Genomic DNA, 19,456 nt, shown 5'->3' with positions numbered 1-19,456 from the left:
GTTTTTAAGAAACAAAAGACAGAAAGTTTTTCTTGTTACCTCCCCCTTAACTGCCTAAAAGAATTCATATTAAAAAACCTGTCTGAGGAAGAGAGCTGTCATCTTAGCATCACATGAACTCGGTTGTGGACAGGGGGAACTGGATGTCAGGTGTCAAGGAGGTGTCCTGGCACGGTGGCTGTGGCAAAGGAGAGCACAGGATGAACCTGAGAGACTGTTGAGGATATGTTTTTGGGAAAGTGATAGGTGAATTAGAGGAGCCTCATGGCAGAAAGGCACATGCTGTGTGACCTTGGGCAGGGCACTTACCCCTCTGATCCTGCTTCTTTATCTGTAAAATGAAAATAACAGTACATACCTTAGTGGGCTGTTATGAGTATTATATGAAGTATTTGTAAAGTGGTTGGCCTAGTACTTGGCACAGAGCAGGTGGTAAGCCCTGGTATTTTTAGATATTAAAGATCAGCATGAGAAACACGAGGGCAGCAATAAAGGGGAGGAAGGAATCTAAAGAAACTAATATTGTTTCTTAGGGGACCTGACCAATGATGCCAGGTTAGTAATGGGGAATTTGGAAGAAATGGCCTAGATGTTGAAAAGCATGATGTGTTATGATACGTTTGAGATTTCTTGTTCGTTTCAGACTACCAGTTGCCCTATGCAGTGGGTAATTCTGATCAAGGGTCAGATCAGTTGAGGAAATAGGATCAGGCAAGCAGAGTGAAGGAGAAACAGGGTTGCAGGGCATAGGAGTCGTGGGGACAGACGCAGCTAGCAGATGAGGTGAGAGGTCCCGAGTCCACAGAGGCTGCCAGTGGCTGTGAGACCTGCCATCACATGCTGGGCTGGCAAAGAGCTGGGCCAGTGCTTCTCACCCTGGCTCTGTGCCTCCTCTGATGAGCAGTCAGGACTGCAACCACAGGCCAAGCCAGGAGCCAGCAAGGGGGGCTTGAGGGGATTGGGGCTTGGCAGGTGAGGGGGCCAGTGTGTGGCAGGGACAGGACAGAAGGAACCCTGACCCCAGGCTCCCACCACCCAAAGCCCCCTACCTGGAGGGAGATTAGCCCCCGGTGGCCCGGCCTCGAGAGCCACAGGTGGTGGCAGCCCCGGAAGACGGGCTGGGCAGGATTCACGAACGGGAGCCAACATTTCTCCACCAGGCGCTCTTTTCTGATGTCCTCCTCGAACTGTCTGGCAAACACCTGGAGATCACTTTGCTAAATGCCTTCTCGTCCCCTCACTGACTTAGAAATTCATGATTGCTTTTCTGCTCGATCACGCATTCTTCATTCAACAAACATGTATGATCATTCCCACCCTCCCCCATAGCTTAGACCCTGTCCCGGCTCTGGGGTACGGCAGGGGCAAACGGGCAAGTTGCTGCTCTCCAAGAACTTGCCTTCGAGTGGCGGAGACAGGTGGTAGACGCGCATGAAGTGTGTCAGTTGGTAAAAAGTGTGGTGAAGAAGAATAGACCAGGGAGAGAAAATGAAAGGAGAGTGGTGGTCAGGGAAGTTCTCCACAGGTGGGTGACATTTGGGCAGACACCTTAGAGAAATGAGCGTGGCAGCCCAGAGGATACAGGGAACAACATTCCAGACGAGGAATATTAAGTGCAAGGGTCCTGAGGCAGGGTCGTGCAAAGAGGCACCTGCAGTTGGGGCAGGATGCACCATAGGGAGATGGCTCGAGGAGTGGGGGCAGCTCTAAGCGTTCTCAGAGTCTTAAAGTTGGAGGAAGCCACTGAAATCTTATCATTGGACACTCAGCTAATTCCCACTCATGTGATTTTTCAGTAACCAGAGCAACTGCATGCTGGTGAAGTTGGCCGTATCACGTTCCCCTCCCTTCCTTAACAGAGGTATAAAAATAGTTGGTAAGACAAGTGCTGGTGACAGAAGAGGATCCTTAATAAATTGGCTTTCGGCATCCCGTGATGGGATCTGCCAGCCCTGGTCCCCAGAGAGGGAGAGAGGGCCCTGCTGGAGAGCGCTTCTCTCTGCGAAATAAATGGCTCAGAATTAAAAAGGTCCTTTTACAGGCAGCCGGCTGGGAGTTAAACTCCACCTGCTTCTGTGTGCTAACCTTCAGAATAAAAACCGTCAGAAGCAAGATGGAAGAAATGGACACAAATGTGTCACTGAAGCCCTGTAACAGTGAACTGTTTGCAGTTTCTTTTTAATGTTTCTATTCTTGGTTATTTTTCCTGGCGGGGTTGTGGCTGCTTTGAATCCCCCTTCTTCCGGTTGGAAGCTTTCTAGAGGTGCCTGTGGGTTCCCAGCCCCCGCGGTGCTGCTCTGGCACCTAGAGGCCAGGGCTCCTGACCGAACCCTTCCGGCTTGTTTTTCCCAGGGAGGAGATGTCTCCCTCCTCTCTTGGCTCTGCCACCTCCCAGGAAGTGGGGAGCGCGGCTCGGGGCTTTCTGCCCTCTGCCTGAGATTCCAAAAAATTCCTTTCCTTGTATGACGGTCCCATTTCTAAAGTGGAGCAGATAAGACGGTAAAGTCATAGCTCTAGATTTATTTTCCCCGCCGACGTTTTCTTGTGTTTCTTTCCTCCAATCAGGATATGGGCAGCTGTATGGCTTCATAGTTTTCCACCCCATCCTCTTGAAAGTCACCCAGTGTTTGCTTAAAAACTAACAAAAAACTATTAACTTTTTCTATACTATTTCTCCCCACACAAAGCTGTTAATTTTGCTTCTTTACCTTATTTTCCTTAAAATTGTGCATGTAAAGGGTTAAACAAACAAACAAAAACCTCCAGAGCCCAACATAGCAGAACAGTTTGCAGACACTTGTATACTGATTTCCTCATGCAGATACCCTGCCCCCTCCCCCTGCAATGTCGCCAAGATTCTACTGTTAGAGATTATTTTATTTGGCTTTAGAGCTTATTTTTTAAAAAATGCATATACCCTCTGGAAGACTGTTTATGAGATACTAGCATCTCATGAATTAGATAATCAGATCACTGAGACGGGAGATTTTGATTTTTAGGGGAATGCTCTAAAGGGCATGTTTCAGGGACCACTGTGAGTAGCCTTAAGGCCCCAAATGCCTTAGCTTGGAGGACCTTAGGGAAGGGGCAGGGAGATGAGGAAAAGAAAGGTGAAATGCTTTACAGAAAAGTAGTGAGGGGGCAAATAGGAAGAGAGTGGCCGAGGGCAAGGACAAGGCAGCCATCCTTGGGGGCTCGGCCTTCTGCTCCCCCTGCCTGTTGCCCCCAGCAGTCAGATCCTCTCTCACAGCATCAGTGGTCGCATCCGGGCTGATGACCACAGAGCTCCAGCCTCGGTCTCTCTCGTGAGCCCTCACCGTTGTCACCGCCTACCCGGATGATCCCACCTAGACGTCCCCACTCCCGGGCCGCCTCGGTCTTCTCCACTTGGGTCAAGGGTGTAGTTGGTCTCTGGTCCTGGAAAGGCTGCAGTCACCTTCCGTAGCTTCCTCCTCCTCCCCACAGAGCCACTCAAGTCTTGCTGATTCTGCCCCTTCCTCCCCCGTCCAGATAACGTCACTCAGTTTGGGCTTATGCCCCCCACCAGGGGTGGTCCCCTGGTGCATTTCTGCCTTCGGTCTCTGTGTCCAGTCCCATCTTGCAGTCCACCTCTGGCTTGATCATCACCATCACCCACTGCTCACAAGGCTCCTGAGCTCCCTGTTAATTGAGGCAAAACCTAAGCTCCTCAGCCTCCGGTTCAGAGCTGTCCTCAGTCCGGCCCCGGCTGGTCTTCAAGTCCTTTCTTCGAGGGAGTTGAAAAAGAAATAGAAGAAGGTGGGACGCATTATCCCTTAACCCTCACTGCAGCCCCCAAGAAGGGACTGTTATCATCTTCATGTCTCATATGAGGAAACTTAGATTTAGGTTAAGTAATGTCTTCAAGGTCAAACAGTAAGAAACTGGAAGAGCGGGGCTTTCACCGCAGGCCCTCTGACCCCAGAGCCCAAATTCCTAACCACCGTGTGCGTGTGCCTTGCAGACTCAAGGTGTGGGCCTTGGAGCAGGGGCGCCAGCCTCACCTGGAGCCTGATGGGAATGCAGAGGCCCAGGCCCCGGCCCCGGCCCTGACCTGCTGAATCGGAATCTGCATTTTAATAAGATCCTGGTGACGCATGTGCACTTTACATTTTGAGATTGTAGGGGAGGAAGAGGTTTTCCTCCACCCTCTTTGGGTCCCTGGCTGGGTCTGAAAATTAAACTGACAAAGACAGATTAAAGGAATAAAGCATCAATAAATTTGATCGAAGTTTTACGTGTCTGTGGGAGCCTTCACAAGAGAATGAAGACCCGAAGTGACGAGAGCAGGAAGCTTTTCTACCTTTTAGACAAAGAAACAAATACATTTGTGAAGAACGGACGAGACAAAGGGGTTGGGCCAGGGGTCGTAAGTGGTGAAGGAGCGGCCAGGAGGAACAGGGTGAGTTTAACAAGGTTTATCTGCAGATTCCTCTGGTGACTTCTCTGGGCTGATAAGAGTCTGTCTCCAGTAAAAAGAGAATTTATTCCCTATCTTTAGGCAGAAAAGGGGGAGCTTTTTCTGCACTTATGGCTTCTGAATTGCCTTAAGCTTAAAATAATTTTTATGTCAAAGAGGCATATTTTGGGTGACATATTCCGGATTCCTTCAAGACACACTGCCCCGGTGGGCTTCCTCTTTCTGTCCATGTCTTTAGCTGTCTAGCTCCCTGGTAATGCTGACCCTCCCTTCCGTGGTGTAGCAGTTAAGAACATCTTGGCCTCCGGAGGTAGATTTTGGGGGTGCAAATCCTGCTCTGCCACTTATTAGCTGTGTGGCCCTAGGCAGGTAGCTTGAACTTTCGGGGCCTCAGCTTCCACGTCTGTAAAACAGGGACAGAAACAGTCCCTGCCCCGTGGGGTCATTGTGAGAATTAAACCAGGGGATGCTCGTGGAGTATTTCAGCGCCATGTCTGGCGCATAAGGAACGAAGCATGGCTGTCCCTTTCACCTCTGAGTCCTGCCCTCGTCCTCTGGCCCCCCGTCTCCTGGAAGCCTTCCCCTGACCATCAGCGCTCAAGGCCGTTTCGCCCTCTCTGGATTCTATGGCAGATGGTCTGGGACTTCAGCCACAGGGTGGTACCTTAGGGAAGATCTCCGCTTGTTGTTTTGATGAGGAAGCTGAGTCTCAAAGATCAAATGGAAGAAGCAGGATTTGAACCAAGGACTTTTTAAACTCTAAAATTAGCACTGTTTCCAATATGTTACATTTACAGTACTATGTACTTTTCTATTCCCCACATAGTAGGCAATATATGCTTGAAGAAAGAACATTAGAAGTCTCATCGTAGTGATATTTATAATAGTGAAAAATGAGGAGATGTTGGTTTGAAAAAACTTGGGTTTCTTTACCTTATGGCTTTTCAAAGGCTTTAATTTGCTAATTTTCACTGTGAATCTGAAATGGGGGGATTTGGTATGCATGGTCTCAGATATTTATTGTCCTTAGACCCTTTTTCTGAGGACTGTTTGTTAGCGTCACACAACTAGTGTTTCACGGAACACAGTTGGGCAACACGCTCTGCCCCCGCCCGAGCCTCCGCCCTCTTACCTCGTGCACTTTTTGGTTCCTTAAGGTTCGCCTTCGCTTCCGGTCGCCACACAACCACCGCTCTCCCCTGCACCTTCTGTGGCCGGTCCATGGGTTCTCTCCAGCAGTCCCCTTGCTTTATCTCCTGACAGCATTTGACTGCCCTCTGTTGTATGAGCTCATGGTGTGTCACATTTGCAGTGGGGTTTGTGGAGTTGATGCTGAGGCAGGAAGGTTTGGAGACACTGGCGTGGTGAAGGTGGCCAGGCAGTGACTGGAGGTTGAGGTCAAGTTATCATTTCAGGCTCACAGCCCAGTGAGGTTTGATCTGGAGGAACGTTCTGAGGTTCTCACTTCCTAGGCCGTTGGCCGTCCATTGGCTTTGGTCACTGTTGCTGAGCGAGTGGCCAGTGGGGAAAGCCCCACGAAGATGCACGAGCCAGCATCGCCAGCGAGCGGTACGGGAGGGCTCGGCCGCTCTGGGCCTGGGGAGCGCAGAAGCGAGGACAGCTGGTGGCTGACCTTCCCTGGTGCCACCAGGCCCAGCCCTGCTTTACCTGCTTTGCAACTCTCAACTGACCATCTGGGCCTCCCAACAGCGCTGTGCGATGAGCCCCTTCCCGGTTTTAGAGCCACAGAGAATGTCGTGATTTATTCAGTGTCACATACCAGGGAAGGAGCAGTGCTGGGGTTTGACTTGAAAACCCATGCTGTTGACCACCCTGCCTCTCTGGCCCCTGCCCTCAGAGGGTCTGAGGAGGTTGGAAAGAAAGAACAGACTAGAAGGAAGCTCTGGGGCGTAAGTCGGAAAGCACCCCCAAAAGCAGCAGCAGCTGTGCTGATAAGGGGGTCCCTGCTCTTATCTCTGGTTCTTTTGGCCTTTTACCTCTCCCCCACTGGTGGGAGAATGCCTCAGGGCCTTGACTGTGCCAGGTCCCAGGGGGCCCCTGCCTGGTGCCTCCTGCAGGCCTCTGTGCTGGGAGAGGGGCCTTCCTAGGAGCAGCCATGGACAAGAGAGGGAGGCACTGGAGCAAAGGGGCGGCTTGAGGAGCGCCCCTTCCAGAATGCAAGAGAGCAGGAGGCAGCAGGCTGCCTGGTTTCCATCTGGGAAGACACAGAGCCAATGTTCCCAGACCAGGGCGTGACCAGGCCTCTGGGAAGCTGCTCCTGGCCCCACTGACAGCGCCAGGAGCCCCACAGCCTCCTGCCCCTGCATGGAAGGCTCTCCCCTGAGTACCCAAAATGGGCTTGTGCCCTCTGACAAGTTTGGGTTTCTAACAACTGCGAGCTTGGCCTCTGTCCAGTGCAGGCCCGGATTTGTGGGCCCTTCAAAAAGCTTTGAGGAAAGAACTGACACTGGGCTTTTTTAGTACTAATTTCTCCTTCCTTGTCTCCATTTCCTCCCTCCCTTAAAACGCAAGGGGCTGGTGTTCCTGTTTCAGGGACGGTGAAGAAGCAGGCCGCTGGCAGAGCCTAGGGTCATTCTGCTGTCCCATCTCGAGCGAGAACCCTGAATGCCAGTTGGCCGGAGCCAGAGCCCCTTCTCCTAGGCAGGGAGGAGATGAGGGGACCTGCCAGGCCAGCCCAGCAAGGCTGAACCTGGAGGACCAGGGTTTGCAGCCCTCCCTGTGCACAGTGGGAGGAGGCTGCGGGGCACAGCTACCCCTGTGGTGGGGGCGAGGGGTGTCATAAATCAGCTGTCTGATCTCCTGCCCTCGGGGTGCCCCTGGTATCCCCCAAGGACACACCCATTCCCTCAACCCCAGGTTACCCCTGGAGCCCAAATCACCGCGCCTTCCTCCTCCTGGTGCCGCCACCCCACAGCCCTGCCAATCGCAACTCCCCAGAGCCGATTTTCTCTCGCCCCGCCCTGTGTAAAGCTCTTTGTGTGATTAAAGTAATTCCCACTAAAGTAATTCATTCTTTTCCGAATAACCCACAGGCTGGGTCCTTCCAGAGCACATTTGCATTTCAAGTGGAGCGTTTGTACAAGCTAATTAAGCATTAATTGGTAGAATGAGGGGCAATTATTTTGGGGGCGGTGGACTTTCCCAGGCCCTTCCCTCTGATCCTCTCTACCAGCGAGAGCCCACTTACCCCCTCAGTGAGGGGCACCGCTGGGGCGCAGAAGGACGATCCTGCCTCAGGAGGAACAGGGCAGAAGAGCTGTGCTTCCCGGATGTCTTGATTTCCTTCATCAATTGAAAACTTCATAGGGTGGGACCTAAAATTGTCAACTTTTTATTTTCACAAGGTTTGTTTCATTCATCTCCTAACATCATCGTTTCACAGCACCAAGAGGCAAAGGAGGAGGTCATCTCAGACCGTCTTCTAAGTGGAATAGATTCTGCTTTCTAAAAATGTACCCCATGGTTCTTAGTGTTTTGTTTTGCCAGACTGGTGAAAATCTCCTGGGGTGAGGGCCCTGGCATTGGGACCCATGGGCTGAGTGGGCCCTGAAGACCTGCCCCAACGCCAGAGTGTCCGTACGGCACCGCATGCTGCACTAGAGATGCATTTTCAAATGTTAATAATCTGTGGTAATGTTAATTTATCACAATTTCACATAACATTCTGTAATGGAAATGGCCCCAGGAGAGAGGATGGTGGAGGAGAAAATAAAAAACATGGGGAGAAAATGAGGAGATGGGGCAGGAAGAGCAACCACTCTCCCAAGCTGTGTCCATCTTCTAGGATCCTGGGGAAGATTCTTGAGCTGCAGGAGGCAGTTTTATAGTCCTGTCCTAGAGAGGGAGAGAGAGGGAGTGTGTGTGTGCGCACAACAGAGGAACATGTGGGGGCAGCGCCTGACCTTTAAGTAAGTTCCCCCCACAAAGCCTCACCCCTTAAAGGGCTCCTCCATGGCCTGGCTTCATGGATAAGTGCTGTCTGCTGGCATCACCCTTGTGATGCCACTGTGCTTGACGCCCAAGCAAAAGACACAAAGCGAGAAAGGAAAATGTTTTGGAATGTGGGGAAGCTGTGGGAGATGCCAACCCTGGGGAAGCACGAGGCTCTGGCACTGTGAGGGAGGGACCTTGCTGTTTCCAGCCTGGCTTTGGTTCCTTCCAGGCTGCCCTGGCCTGGTTCCCAGGTCGCCTCAGCCTGAGCAGGAGGCTGTGCTCACGGGTCTTTCTTCCTGCCCTTCCAGGTGTGTGTGGCTGCTGTGGTGCCCTACGCCCCAGGTACAAAAGGCTGGTTGACAACATCTTCCCTGAGGATCCCGAGGTGGGTCGCATGTCTAGCTGGCATCGTGCCTCTCACTGTCTCCAAGGCTCTGAGGGCTGCTGCGGGGGAAGGCAGGCCTCCCAGGGCCACTTGCCACTGGGTCCACTCAGACAGACGTGGCCACAACCCCATCAGTGGTGAGAAGCTGTCGGCCTGAAGCCTGGGGAGACTTGGATCTCTCTGAAGTCAGGATCTGCAGAAGGCTCTGGAAGCCACGTTTTGGCATGCTTTGGGCCATTGCTGTACAACTAGACGTCTTTCTCACTCAGTCTCTCTGGGCGATAGTTCCTTGAGCTGCTAGCTCTCTTGATGGTACTATTTCCCTCTGTTTAGGGTGAGCACTTCCCTTCTTGGGTTTTGGCTCAGGAGTCCACATCTCCTCCGTGGCTTCCTCTGGTATCTGCCAGGTGTCTGGTGTGCATGCACAGGAGGCCTGGCTTCTTGGCTTCCCAGCTGCCACCCCACTGTCTGGCAGCATTACGAGTTGTGTGGTTTCAGAATTGTCAGGATCTGATGTACTTGACTGGCTCTCTGGGAATCAATGACCCCTTCTTGATGGGCAGCTGGAGAGTCACATTTCCAGCATCCTCTGGAGAATTCTCTAAGAGCTGCAGAGATGCCTTCTTCTTCCTGTTCATGTCTTGGTACTGGATATCCAGCATGTTTTAATTCTGAATCACTTTCAATGACAATCACTTTCAATGTCATCCATTCTTATACACACAGGTACCTATGTATGTATACACACACCTATACACACATACACATATATACATTCATGTATATATACACACATACATATGTACACCCCATATACATAAGTACATACATATATACATAGATTTATATCACTTACTGTTCTTATTTATAGCTAGATATAACTTTGGGCTAAGTTGTGAGTTCCTAGAGGGAAGGAACTATGTTTTAATCACCTCTTTAGCCCTGAAACCCACATGTTGTCTGTCACATACATAATGGCACTCTGCTAAATGGTGATTAAGTTGAATTATTGTTTACCTTTAGACTTGAACTCTTCTAACCATAGGGCAGCCACGGTGAGCGTGAACCGTTTGTCTTTTACAGGATGGCCTGGTGAAGACCAACATGGAGAAGCTCACCTTCTATGCCCTCTCAGCTCCAGAAAAGCTAGATCGTATCGGCGCCTACCTTTCCGAGAGGCTCATCCGTGACGTGGGTCGTCATCGATATGGGTGAGTAGTATGGGAAAATGAGAAAGATATTTTCAGAATCTATATTGTATTTTTAGGGCCAAAACTAGTGTCCTTTTGTGGAAATGATAGTAGGCTGGGTTACTGAACAGACAGAGAAATGAGGACTGGGGCCTGGGCTGGGTTCCATGTGCTCTTCCAAAAGCAGGGTAAACTTTGATGCTGTTGGCAAGCTTTGGGAAGAAGGGATGTTGGCTTCCTCAGAGCACCTCTTCTAGCCTGCATCTACCCCTGAGTCTCTGTCCAGAAGCCCTCACACACAGTCTGGGGCCTTAAAAAGTTAGTCTAGCCCAGAATGTGCCATTATTCTCATTAAACCAGTCTCAGCTCCTTCAACTTACTGTCTTAAAAAGCAAGGAGGAACCATCTATGTTGTAATGAGAAGGCAAGGTGAGGGACAATTTGTCCATTAAAATACAATTAAGTGAAATATTTATCAATCTTCTGGGAGAGAAGGACTTGCTATGTTTAGAAAAGAAAAGAAATCTTAAAGAAAATGACTGATCAACAGATTTAACTATTTAAAATTTAAATATTTTGATGTCAAAAAAGAAACCAACAAAATTTAAAAGACGAGTGACAAAAAGAAGTGTTTTAAAAAAAAATAAGACAAAATTCAAACTCACATCATAGTGGCATATGACAAATAGTGAGGGTGGCGTGGGGAAACTTAACAGTTTGAGGCAAGGGCCCCAAATAACCAACTTATAGAAGAGGAGATAGAACTGGTTATAAACATGGGATAATATTCAACAAACTTGTAATCAAAGATGCAGATTGAAATACTGAGATACCATCATCACTTATCAAGTTAATAAGAAATTACATATAATTTCCAGTATTAACCAAGGGAAGGCAAAATGAGAGGCATTTTCATACTTTTCTGGCATGAGTGCAAATTGGTTGAACATTTCTAGAGAGTAATTTTGAAACATATGTCAAGAGCCTCAAAAACACTTATGCCCTTTGATCCAGTAAATTCCATCTCTATTCATCTATCCCAAAGAACCAATCTCTTTCCTTTTTTGGGGGGAGGGGGGTAAGGAAGATTGGCCCTGGGCCAACATCTGTTGCCAATCTTCCTCTTTTTGCTTGAGGAAGATTGCCACTGAGCTAATATCTGTGCCAACCTTCCTCTATTTTGTATGTGAGATGCCACTACAGCATGGCTTGATGAGTGGTGTAGAGGTCTATGCCCTGGATCCGAACCTGCGAACCCTGGGACACGGAAGTGGAGCATGCGAACTTAACCACTATGCCACCAGGCTGGCCCCCAAAGAATCAATCTTAAATATAACCTAGGTTTATACGCAGAGATTTTCATTATGATGTTTTTTATGATAATGAAAATGTGGAAATACCTAAATGTCCAACTAGAGAGTAGTTTAGTAAATTAGGGTGTTTATCCCTTGGTAAAATATCATCTAGTCAATAAAAATGGTGTCTATAAACATGCTTTCCATATAATATGGAAAATGCCTTGAGTAAATGAAAAATAGAATACATAATTATGTACACAGTGTTTACAATCAAGTTAAAAATAAACAACAAATCTCAAAGCCTAGGAAATAGAGTAAAAACAAATATGAGAAAATATTAAGAGTACTCATTTTGTGAGCAGTGTGGCTGGGGTTTTTGGTTTTGTTTTTGACGCACCTTTTTCATATGTTTCCTAAATATTCACTATTGAGCATGTGTTACTTCTACAACAAAAAAAGCGAACTGTGGGACATACTGTGTTTGCTGCCCAGTGCTCAGGCCACAGTTTGGAGAGAGGCTGGGTGTAAAGAGACTCTGAGATGCCCCTGGTGGCACTGCTCATGGGGCGCAGGGTGGGGTGGATGGAAGGCAGTGGTTCCTGAGTCCCGCTGCTTCTGTTCTCCACCAGCCTTTTATGTCCATCCTCTACGCTCCTCTGCTCCTGCTTTGTCTTGGGGCAGGCTCCAGATGATGGCAGGAGCCTTGGAAATTGCCTTCTGGCTCCCGATCTTTCCTGTTCTGGTCCTTCCAGACTAAGACCGTTAGCTATGATCTTCAAAACACAGACCCGAAGCTACACTTTCCTGGCTCCTTTGGAATACAAGCCAAGCCCCTCAGCTTAACTTCTAGGGTCTTCTGCAACCCGCCCCTAACTCACATTCGCCCCCCCCAGCCGTGCCCGCCACACCTGCCACACCTGCTCTAGACCCACTCCAGGCAGACTGGCTGAGCATCCCCCTCTGCCTTTCCGGGTCTCCCACCTCTGGGCCCTTGCGGTGCTCTCTCTCCTTGAACCCCTCCCTGGGCCCCCACCACTGCCCATCAGCCCTACCACCCTCGCCCCTTCCTCCTGGTGAGGAAGATGGAGTGAGAACTAAAGTGAAAACGTTTGCATTGTGCCGATAGCATGTAGAGGTCCACACCTCTACAGGAGCCATGTGCGAATCTTAAGCCGAGCGATCCCTGGTATGGAAGCAGGACCCAAAACAGTACATTTCAAGATCACTTTATATATAAAATTAGGTTACACGCTCAATAAAAAGGGCACAAATATACTGTACATGCTGATTATGTAAATCGCCTTGACATTTTATAAAGTAGGCTCAAGCAAGTGGAAATGACTTTATCCTCGAATGAACCTAAAACCAATACGTGGGCAATAACATTAAACATTTAATACTAATTCTGCCTGCTCTCTGGGCAGTGATGGTTCTCTCAGCAAAAATGCCCTGTAGCCAACAGAGTTGCTTAGAATCACTCCACTGCACTTTGAACTGCAATTCAGAATTGGTATCATTCTGTTGAAAATAGCCATTGCAGCATCTAAGCATCTAAACCCTTGAGGGCTCCCTGGGGCTCTAATCACAAACAGTGGGAAAAGAAAACTCTATTAGATCTGATCCCCAGTTCTCTCTCCTCGCCCTCCCCGTCTTTCCATACCCAGCACCACACTCATCGTCATCTTCCTTCATCACTGATCACAGCTCTGGAAGAGCAAATTATGCACACACAGCTGAGGGGCCGTGCTGCCCTGTCATCATGCAGGTGTCTGTGTTTATGGTTTGACCATGTGGATATGAACCTTGGGTAATGCGCCCAGTGGCAGAACCACCCCCTCCTGCCCCACTGCCCCCTGCGGCACTGCCCCACTCCAGGTGTGTGTGAGCTCTGTGTTTCTGTGTGTTTAGCATCGGGTGATAACTGAATGTGGGCAGAGAGAGGATAAGGTGTGAATTTCAAGGTATTGTTCGGTGGTGTGGACTGTGATGGGCAGCGACATACAGAGCAGCAAAGGGTGAGAACTCCTCACGTTTTCCTCCTTCTTCTCTGTACGTCTCCTTTCCAGTTCAGCCTGACTGCTAGGACTCCCCTAGAAACGGCAGAGCAGGGCGGTAACGGCAGCGCTGGGTGAGACTCAGGCAGTCGACAATGCAGCGTGCAGGATGCTGTATTAGATGCTGTCAGCTTCCCCAGTGCCTGGAGCCCTGGAGGACAGAGATGCCCACACCAAAGAGGGATGAGCAGCTCTCTGAGGAGCCGGGCCCCAGAGCTGACTTGGTGGGACTCCTAAGAGACATACATTCCCCAGAAGGACCCTGAACCTAGTTGGAGGACGAGGCTGACCCTTCCTGCAGAGATATCACAGATTCCTATTAGATGAGGAGGTTCATCCGTCCTTCCCTTGGTTGAGGTCACGCCCTCCTTTGGGGATCCTAAAACCCAGGAGGCTCTGTGCAGGAGTGGGGATGACCAGATACATCCAAAATGCCCAGAATAAGAGGTTCTTTGCCAAGGCCACTGCTCTTTTAGTGATCCCTGGGCAATGACTGGACCTGATGAAGCTGCCTCCTCTCTCCTGCCAGCTGGTCCTCATCCCTGACCCTGGATCTGCCTTTCCTCTCCAACTGAGTCTGGTTCCCACACTGGCATGCCCGCTGCTTCTTTCCCGGAGGCTCAGTGCCTGCCTGGCTCCTAGGCCACTTCTGAATGAGCACAAGGTGTTGAAGCAGAACCAGCTGCTATTCTGGAATTCAGGGCAAGGTAGTTCTTGCCTCACTCCTGAGCACCAGGCCGCCTCTACGTTTTCCTCAGCTGTTGTCACTCACCTTCTGCCCTGGCCCCTCTCTCTGAGCTCCTGTTGTTATAACCTGCCGAGTGTCCTCTCCTTACCTCGGTTGCTGCCCATGAACCGCAGTCCATCCCAGATGCCTTGAGTCATGCCCTCCTCACCTGCTGGGAAGCCCCACTAGCACATCTGGGAGCTTGGTGGTCACCTGCTGCCGTCATCTGTAGTCTGCTCTTGCCTTCTCCCTTTGGACCGCTGTAGTGGGCTGGTCCTCACCAGCTCCTTTCTACCCCATCCTGCTCCAAGTTCAGTTTCCCAGTGTTACTACTTTGTACTCCTTCTCGAATGCCAAGCCCAGATAAGATCTCTGCTGAGACTAACCTGTCTGGCCCTAGTTCTGTTGAGTGGACATCACCTGAGAAGCTTGTGCTGTATCCTGTTGAGAGTATAGGCCTAACGGGTGGGACAGACCCAGCAAGGTTATGGTCAGATTGGACCAACACGCTGAGCACTGGACTAGGAGGGTCCAAGGTCCCATTGACTTCTGATCTTCTAAGATACTTTGAAAAGTTCAAGTTTGTAATTACAATCCTTCCATCCTTGGTATTGGGATCAAAGATGGGGAATGAAGAAGAGTGTATTCAAAGAACTAGGCCTTAAACTTCTTTTACTTCTATACTTTTCAGTTTCACTTCTGCCATAATTTTCACTTTCTATCAAAATATCCACTTCTAGTCAGTAACCAGTTTTTTTTTTTTTCCCAGCAAAAGATGGTTTTTCCTTATGAGGATATTCTGGGAATTTTTTTACAGGAAGAGGAAAAATAGCAATCTAAACTCTGGGGTTTGGGAAGCCTTCTAGTTTCTTCTCTTGCCAAACCCCACCCCACCCCTTCCTTTCCCTCATGTACACTCTGTGAACTAATGGTGAAATCCTCCGCACAGAAGGATTCTGGGATGGTTCATAGGAGAGAGGATTCGATGCTGCCTCCCCCCACTTCCCAGCCACCGTGTTGGGTTTCCAGAACGTGTCTGGGTTTCTCTGCAGAGAAAGCCTGTCCCCTTTGCAAGGGCCCCAGCCCAGGCTGCTTCCTCGCCCCACAGGCTTCAGTCTGCTTCACAGGCCCACACCGTGGACCGAACCATGCCGGGCCTGGGTCTGCAAGGCATAGCAGCTTTCCTGGACTGTGACTCTGATGGCCTCTGAAGGGCTGTATGGAGCCAGGAACAGGCAGCCCCCTGGAGCAGGACAAAAGCTGGCTTCGGTGCACAGGAGCTCAAAGCCCCAGTGCTGCCTTTGTATTTAAAGGACATTTATAGATAAGAGCATGACCTGCTCCATTTGTGAATGTGCCCAGGGACAACTATTTAATAATATTTAATAATATTAAATAATAATTTAATAATAATTGACTTGGTTCATATAGGTAAAAGAAATAAACATTTTACAAAAGTGGAAAGGAAAATTTCAAAGTAGAGAGGCTGTTTTCTTGTGGTTGCTCAGTATAGAAGTTAGCATGAGGTACCTAAGAAACGGTATCTAACGTCTTTTAAAAAAGAAATAAGAACATTTAGAAGACACGTGACTGCTGTTACTTTATCTGTGTGGATTTGCCAAGCTGGCTTGTGTGCAAGGCAGTGTGGACGCGCAATGGCTGAAGCTGAGTGGCTGCCACAAGAAGTATTGTGGAACCTTGTGTTGTGGCCTTGTGGTTTCTCCAGATGTCATCCTGTAGTCATGCTTCTGTGCTTTCTTTTTATTTACCAAACTTTATTTTAAAAAAGGAGACAAAGCTAGCCAATCAAGAATTTTTGAATATCTGCTTAACATTCAAATAGGGATATGATTTGGGCTGAGACATAAAGAAGAACAAATCTTTTTTTTTTTTTGGTGAGGAAGATTAGCCCTGAGCTAACATCTGCACCAGTCTTCCTCTATTTTGTATGTGGGATGCCTCCAAAGCATGACTGGAGTAGGTCCACACCTGGGATCCGAACCACAAACACAGGCCACCAAAGCAGAGCACGTGGAAATTTAACCACTCAGCCTTGGGGCCCGCCCAAGAAGTCTTTTAATTCATCCTTTATTGTATGTATGGCATATGAACCTGGCTTTAGAATGCCAGGCAGCTCTAACACGTTAAAAGCCCATGGTGACAGCTTCACTATGATCTTTAAGAGAGGTTGTTTGCTACTTGCTTTTGACTTAGAGGCATTAACGGGATTCCTTAGTGCCTTGTTAGGCTGGGGAGTTCTCCGCTCTCTGCCTCCCCTGCATTTTCTTTGTATTGGCAAGTACTTTCCTTTTCTGTGTGGTTTGGCTTTACGAGGAGAAGGATGGACACCCTGTGATGGGCACGTAGCCCTCACTCCAGGTCCACGAAGTCCTGCGATGGTCTCCCCTCTCGCAGGATAGAATCATTCTCACCTCTTCTCTTTCCTATGAGGTCAGCCACTTGATTTGCTTTGGATTGCTGAGGATTCACTTTTATTTGTACCATCAGGTTTCTAAAGCACTCCTCAGCCTGATTATTAGATACCTGTGTTATTTAGGGTACGAAGAGACTCAAAAATACAGTGGCTCCAGCAATATGGAAAGGGTTTTGCTCTCTCTCTCATGTAATGCCAGACTGGGTGTGTGGGTGCTGCGCCATGAGGTCATCAGGGGACTTTCATCTCTGGGTCTCAATTGTTGCCACCTCTCAGCCAGCAGGAAGAGGGAAGGAGAGGACATGAAGGGCGAGCCTGTCTTTTAAGCAAGCGATGCTGACATTGCTCACCTCACTTCCGCCCATTTTAACGGCAACATTTTAGCCATGTGGTTTCACCGAGCAACACGAGAGGCTGGGAAACGTTCCTAGTGAGCAGCCACAAGCTCAGCTAGAATTCGAAATTACTTGAGAAAAGAGATTCCAGGGGAGGCATCTAGCATGATGCTCCAGGAACCTAACTCTGTAAAGAAAATTATAAAGATTTCAACTGGAATAATTTTGGACAAATTTGTAGCACTTCCTCATCAGAAGTTAAACGGTAACCTTTTTCTATGGACGTCCACTTTGTTTTCTTTAGAACACAAACGTTCCGTGAGTGGAGGGTGCACCTTTCGTGACGGACGCCTCAGCTGACCACGTGCTCTTTATGGCACATCTTGGCACGAATGTGGGGTCGAGTTGAGATGTGCACCCCTAATTCTCAGTCGGAATTTGATTCATGGCATTTTTCTTGGGATTTAAGAGAGGCATTGAAAAAGGCAATGACTGCCCGGATAATTGGGGGTTGTCCTGCGAAGGCTAGTTTGGGAAGGATTGGGTATTTTTAGCATGGAGAAGATAAGAACAAGAAAAACGAGATAGTTGTTGTCAAGTAGTTGAAGGGCAGGCAGGCAGACGGGTTAGCCTCCTTCTTTGCTGCTCCTAAAAGTACAATTGTGAATAAAGGATAAAGGTATTAGGGTTTAGCTTGAAATATAAAGAAATTTTTATTTAGTTGTCAAAAAATGGGATGGGCTGACTTAACCAGTAAACTATTAACCACTGGATATTGTGTATTCCTAGTTTCTGAAGGTATTCACTCAGGTTCTAGACGTTAGAAGAATTAAGCAGTTAGGGACATAGAGTTGACATGGAACACCTTCTTCATAAGGAGAAAAATAATTTTAATCTGTGTCCATCTTATCCTCTGTGAGGTACAAATGCTCCATAGGTAGGGTAAGTGCCGCCCAAAAATAGTAATATCATCCATCATATTGTTTGAGGATCACAGAACTTCTGAGATCTTCAAATATAAAACTTGCAAGTTTTATATTCCGTAACCTTTGCAGGTGACTGGTCCTCAGGAGCATCTCAGATTCTTCATAAAATTTCTTCCTAAATTTCTTCACTTCCTCCCACCTAGAGCCATCGCTCTCCTTCTTTGGAACCCTTGTGGGACATCACACATGATTTTCTTGTAGCATTTCTTATTTCCCCTTTAGAGGAGATATCTGTGTATTTACCTCGTCCATCGGACGCTGGGTTCCTTAAATTGGAGCACTTCTTTATCCGTACACTCCCTGCACTGACTAGGACAGAGCTTTTCCTCAGTAGGTGCTCACAAACACTTCTTGACTTGGATTGAGTAGTTCTCTGATCTCACTGGATTTGGGTTCAGAATTTGCTCTGCTGGGCACCAATCCTTTCTGCTTGTATTTACTCATGAAATGGTACACCTTATATGTCCTCATGTTCTTTGTCTGTAAAGTGAGAGGCTGGATGAATTGGTCCCTAGGCTGCCTTCCAGCTCTGATTCATTCTGATTCTCAGTGCTGGGCTGGAGTGGGCACTTGTTGGAACAGCTGTCCAGGCACTGGCAACCTGAGGAAGAGCCTCATTACCCTGAGGCTGCCCAGTTGGTCACCGCACTGCCATCTAGATTGCCCCAGTCATGCAGTGAGGGTGGAATGAGCATGAGGCAGGTGATGGCAGTGGTGTTGCTTTCCCCAGGTACGTGTGCATTGCCATGGAGGCGCTGGACCAGCTGCTCATGGCCTGCCATTGCCAGAGCATCAACCTCTTTGTGGAGAGCTTCCTCAAGATGGTGGCCAAGCTGCTGGAGTCAGAGAAGCCCAACCTGCAGATCCTCGGCACCAACTCGGTAAGGAGCAGCCCAAGGGGCTCTGGAGGTAGAAGTGGGGAGGAGAGGGCGTGGGACCTCTGGGTCAGTGTTGTTATGACCCATCCCTATTTGGTTTCTGACCCTAAGTACAACTCACTACTTTTCTTAGTGTCTTCTTTTGTGTGAATAAAGGGGTATTTAGTTTTTTAAATTTAAATAAATATATAACATATACTATAATTCATATAAATATATAACAAATAAAATAAATTTTAAAAATTGAATTCACCATATTAAAGCGTATGACTCAGTGCTTTCAGTTTATTCACAAGGTTGTGCAACCATTACCACTATCTACTCTATTTATCTTTAGACTGATAACCTTCAAACTTTTCTTAGAAATGGATTTTTTCCCTTAAGTAACTTTAAGTGGGGTCCCAATAGATAAAAAAATAGATGGAAGGGGAGGCATTCCTTTGAGAGCAGGGGTTGCCCGGCGCCCTCACAGCTCGGCCCCTGAGTCTATGGGGCATACTTTGAAAGCTGCCCAGGTTATACTTCTTTTAAAGATAGAATAAACTGATGTCCACAGGACAGAGGCATCAGATAAGTGGAAAGATCATAGGGAGGCAAGAATTAGGGCTCTGGCTTAGTTTTGCCCTTTGCTAGCTGAGTAACCTCGAGCTGCTTATCTTTTATGGGGCTGTCTTTTCATTGATACGGTGAGCAGATTGAACTTGGTCCAAGCTCTGTAGTGCTGGTCTCAGTACAAGTGGCTGCTGTCGTGAGAGGTTATGGTTTGCGGAGAGAAGA

At 48.5% G+C, this 19,456-nt stretch overlaps 1 protein-coding gene across 5 annotated transcripts in view; it reads left to right on the top strand.

Annotated features, from left to right (window-relative positions):
• The window catches only part of EFR3B (EFR3 homolog B), an 87,026-nt gene that overhangs the window by 26,662 nt on the left and 40,908 nt on the right, over positions 1-19,456 (top strand). For all 5 annotated transcript variants that reach the window (XM_023619397.2, XM_023619399.2, XM_023619398.2 and 2 more), the window contains exons 2-4: positions 8,701-8,777; positions 9,861-9,988; positions 18,532-18,682. In XM_023619397.2, the coding sequence (XP_023475165.1) occupies positions 8,701-8,777; positions 9,861-9,988; positions 18,532-18,682 (356 nt within the window). The remainder of the gene's footprint in view (positions 1-8,700; positions 8,778-9,860; positions 9,989-18,531; positions 18,683-19,456) is intronic.

Source organism: Equus caballus, chromosome 15, assembly GCF_041296265.1.
Source record: "Equus caballus isolate H_3958 breed thoroughbred chromosome 15, TB-T2T, whole genome shotgun sequence".
NCBI lineage: Eukaryota > Metazoa > Chordata > Mammalia > Perissodactyla > Equidae > Equus > Equus caballus.
Note: the sequence above shows the minus strand (reverse complement) of the source record. Positions and strands in the feature narration are given on the sequence as shown.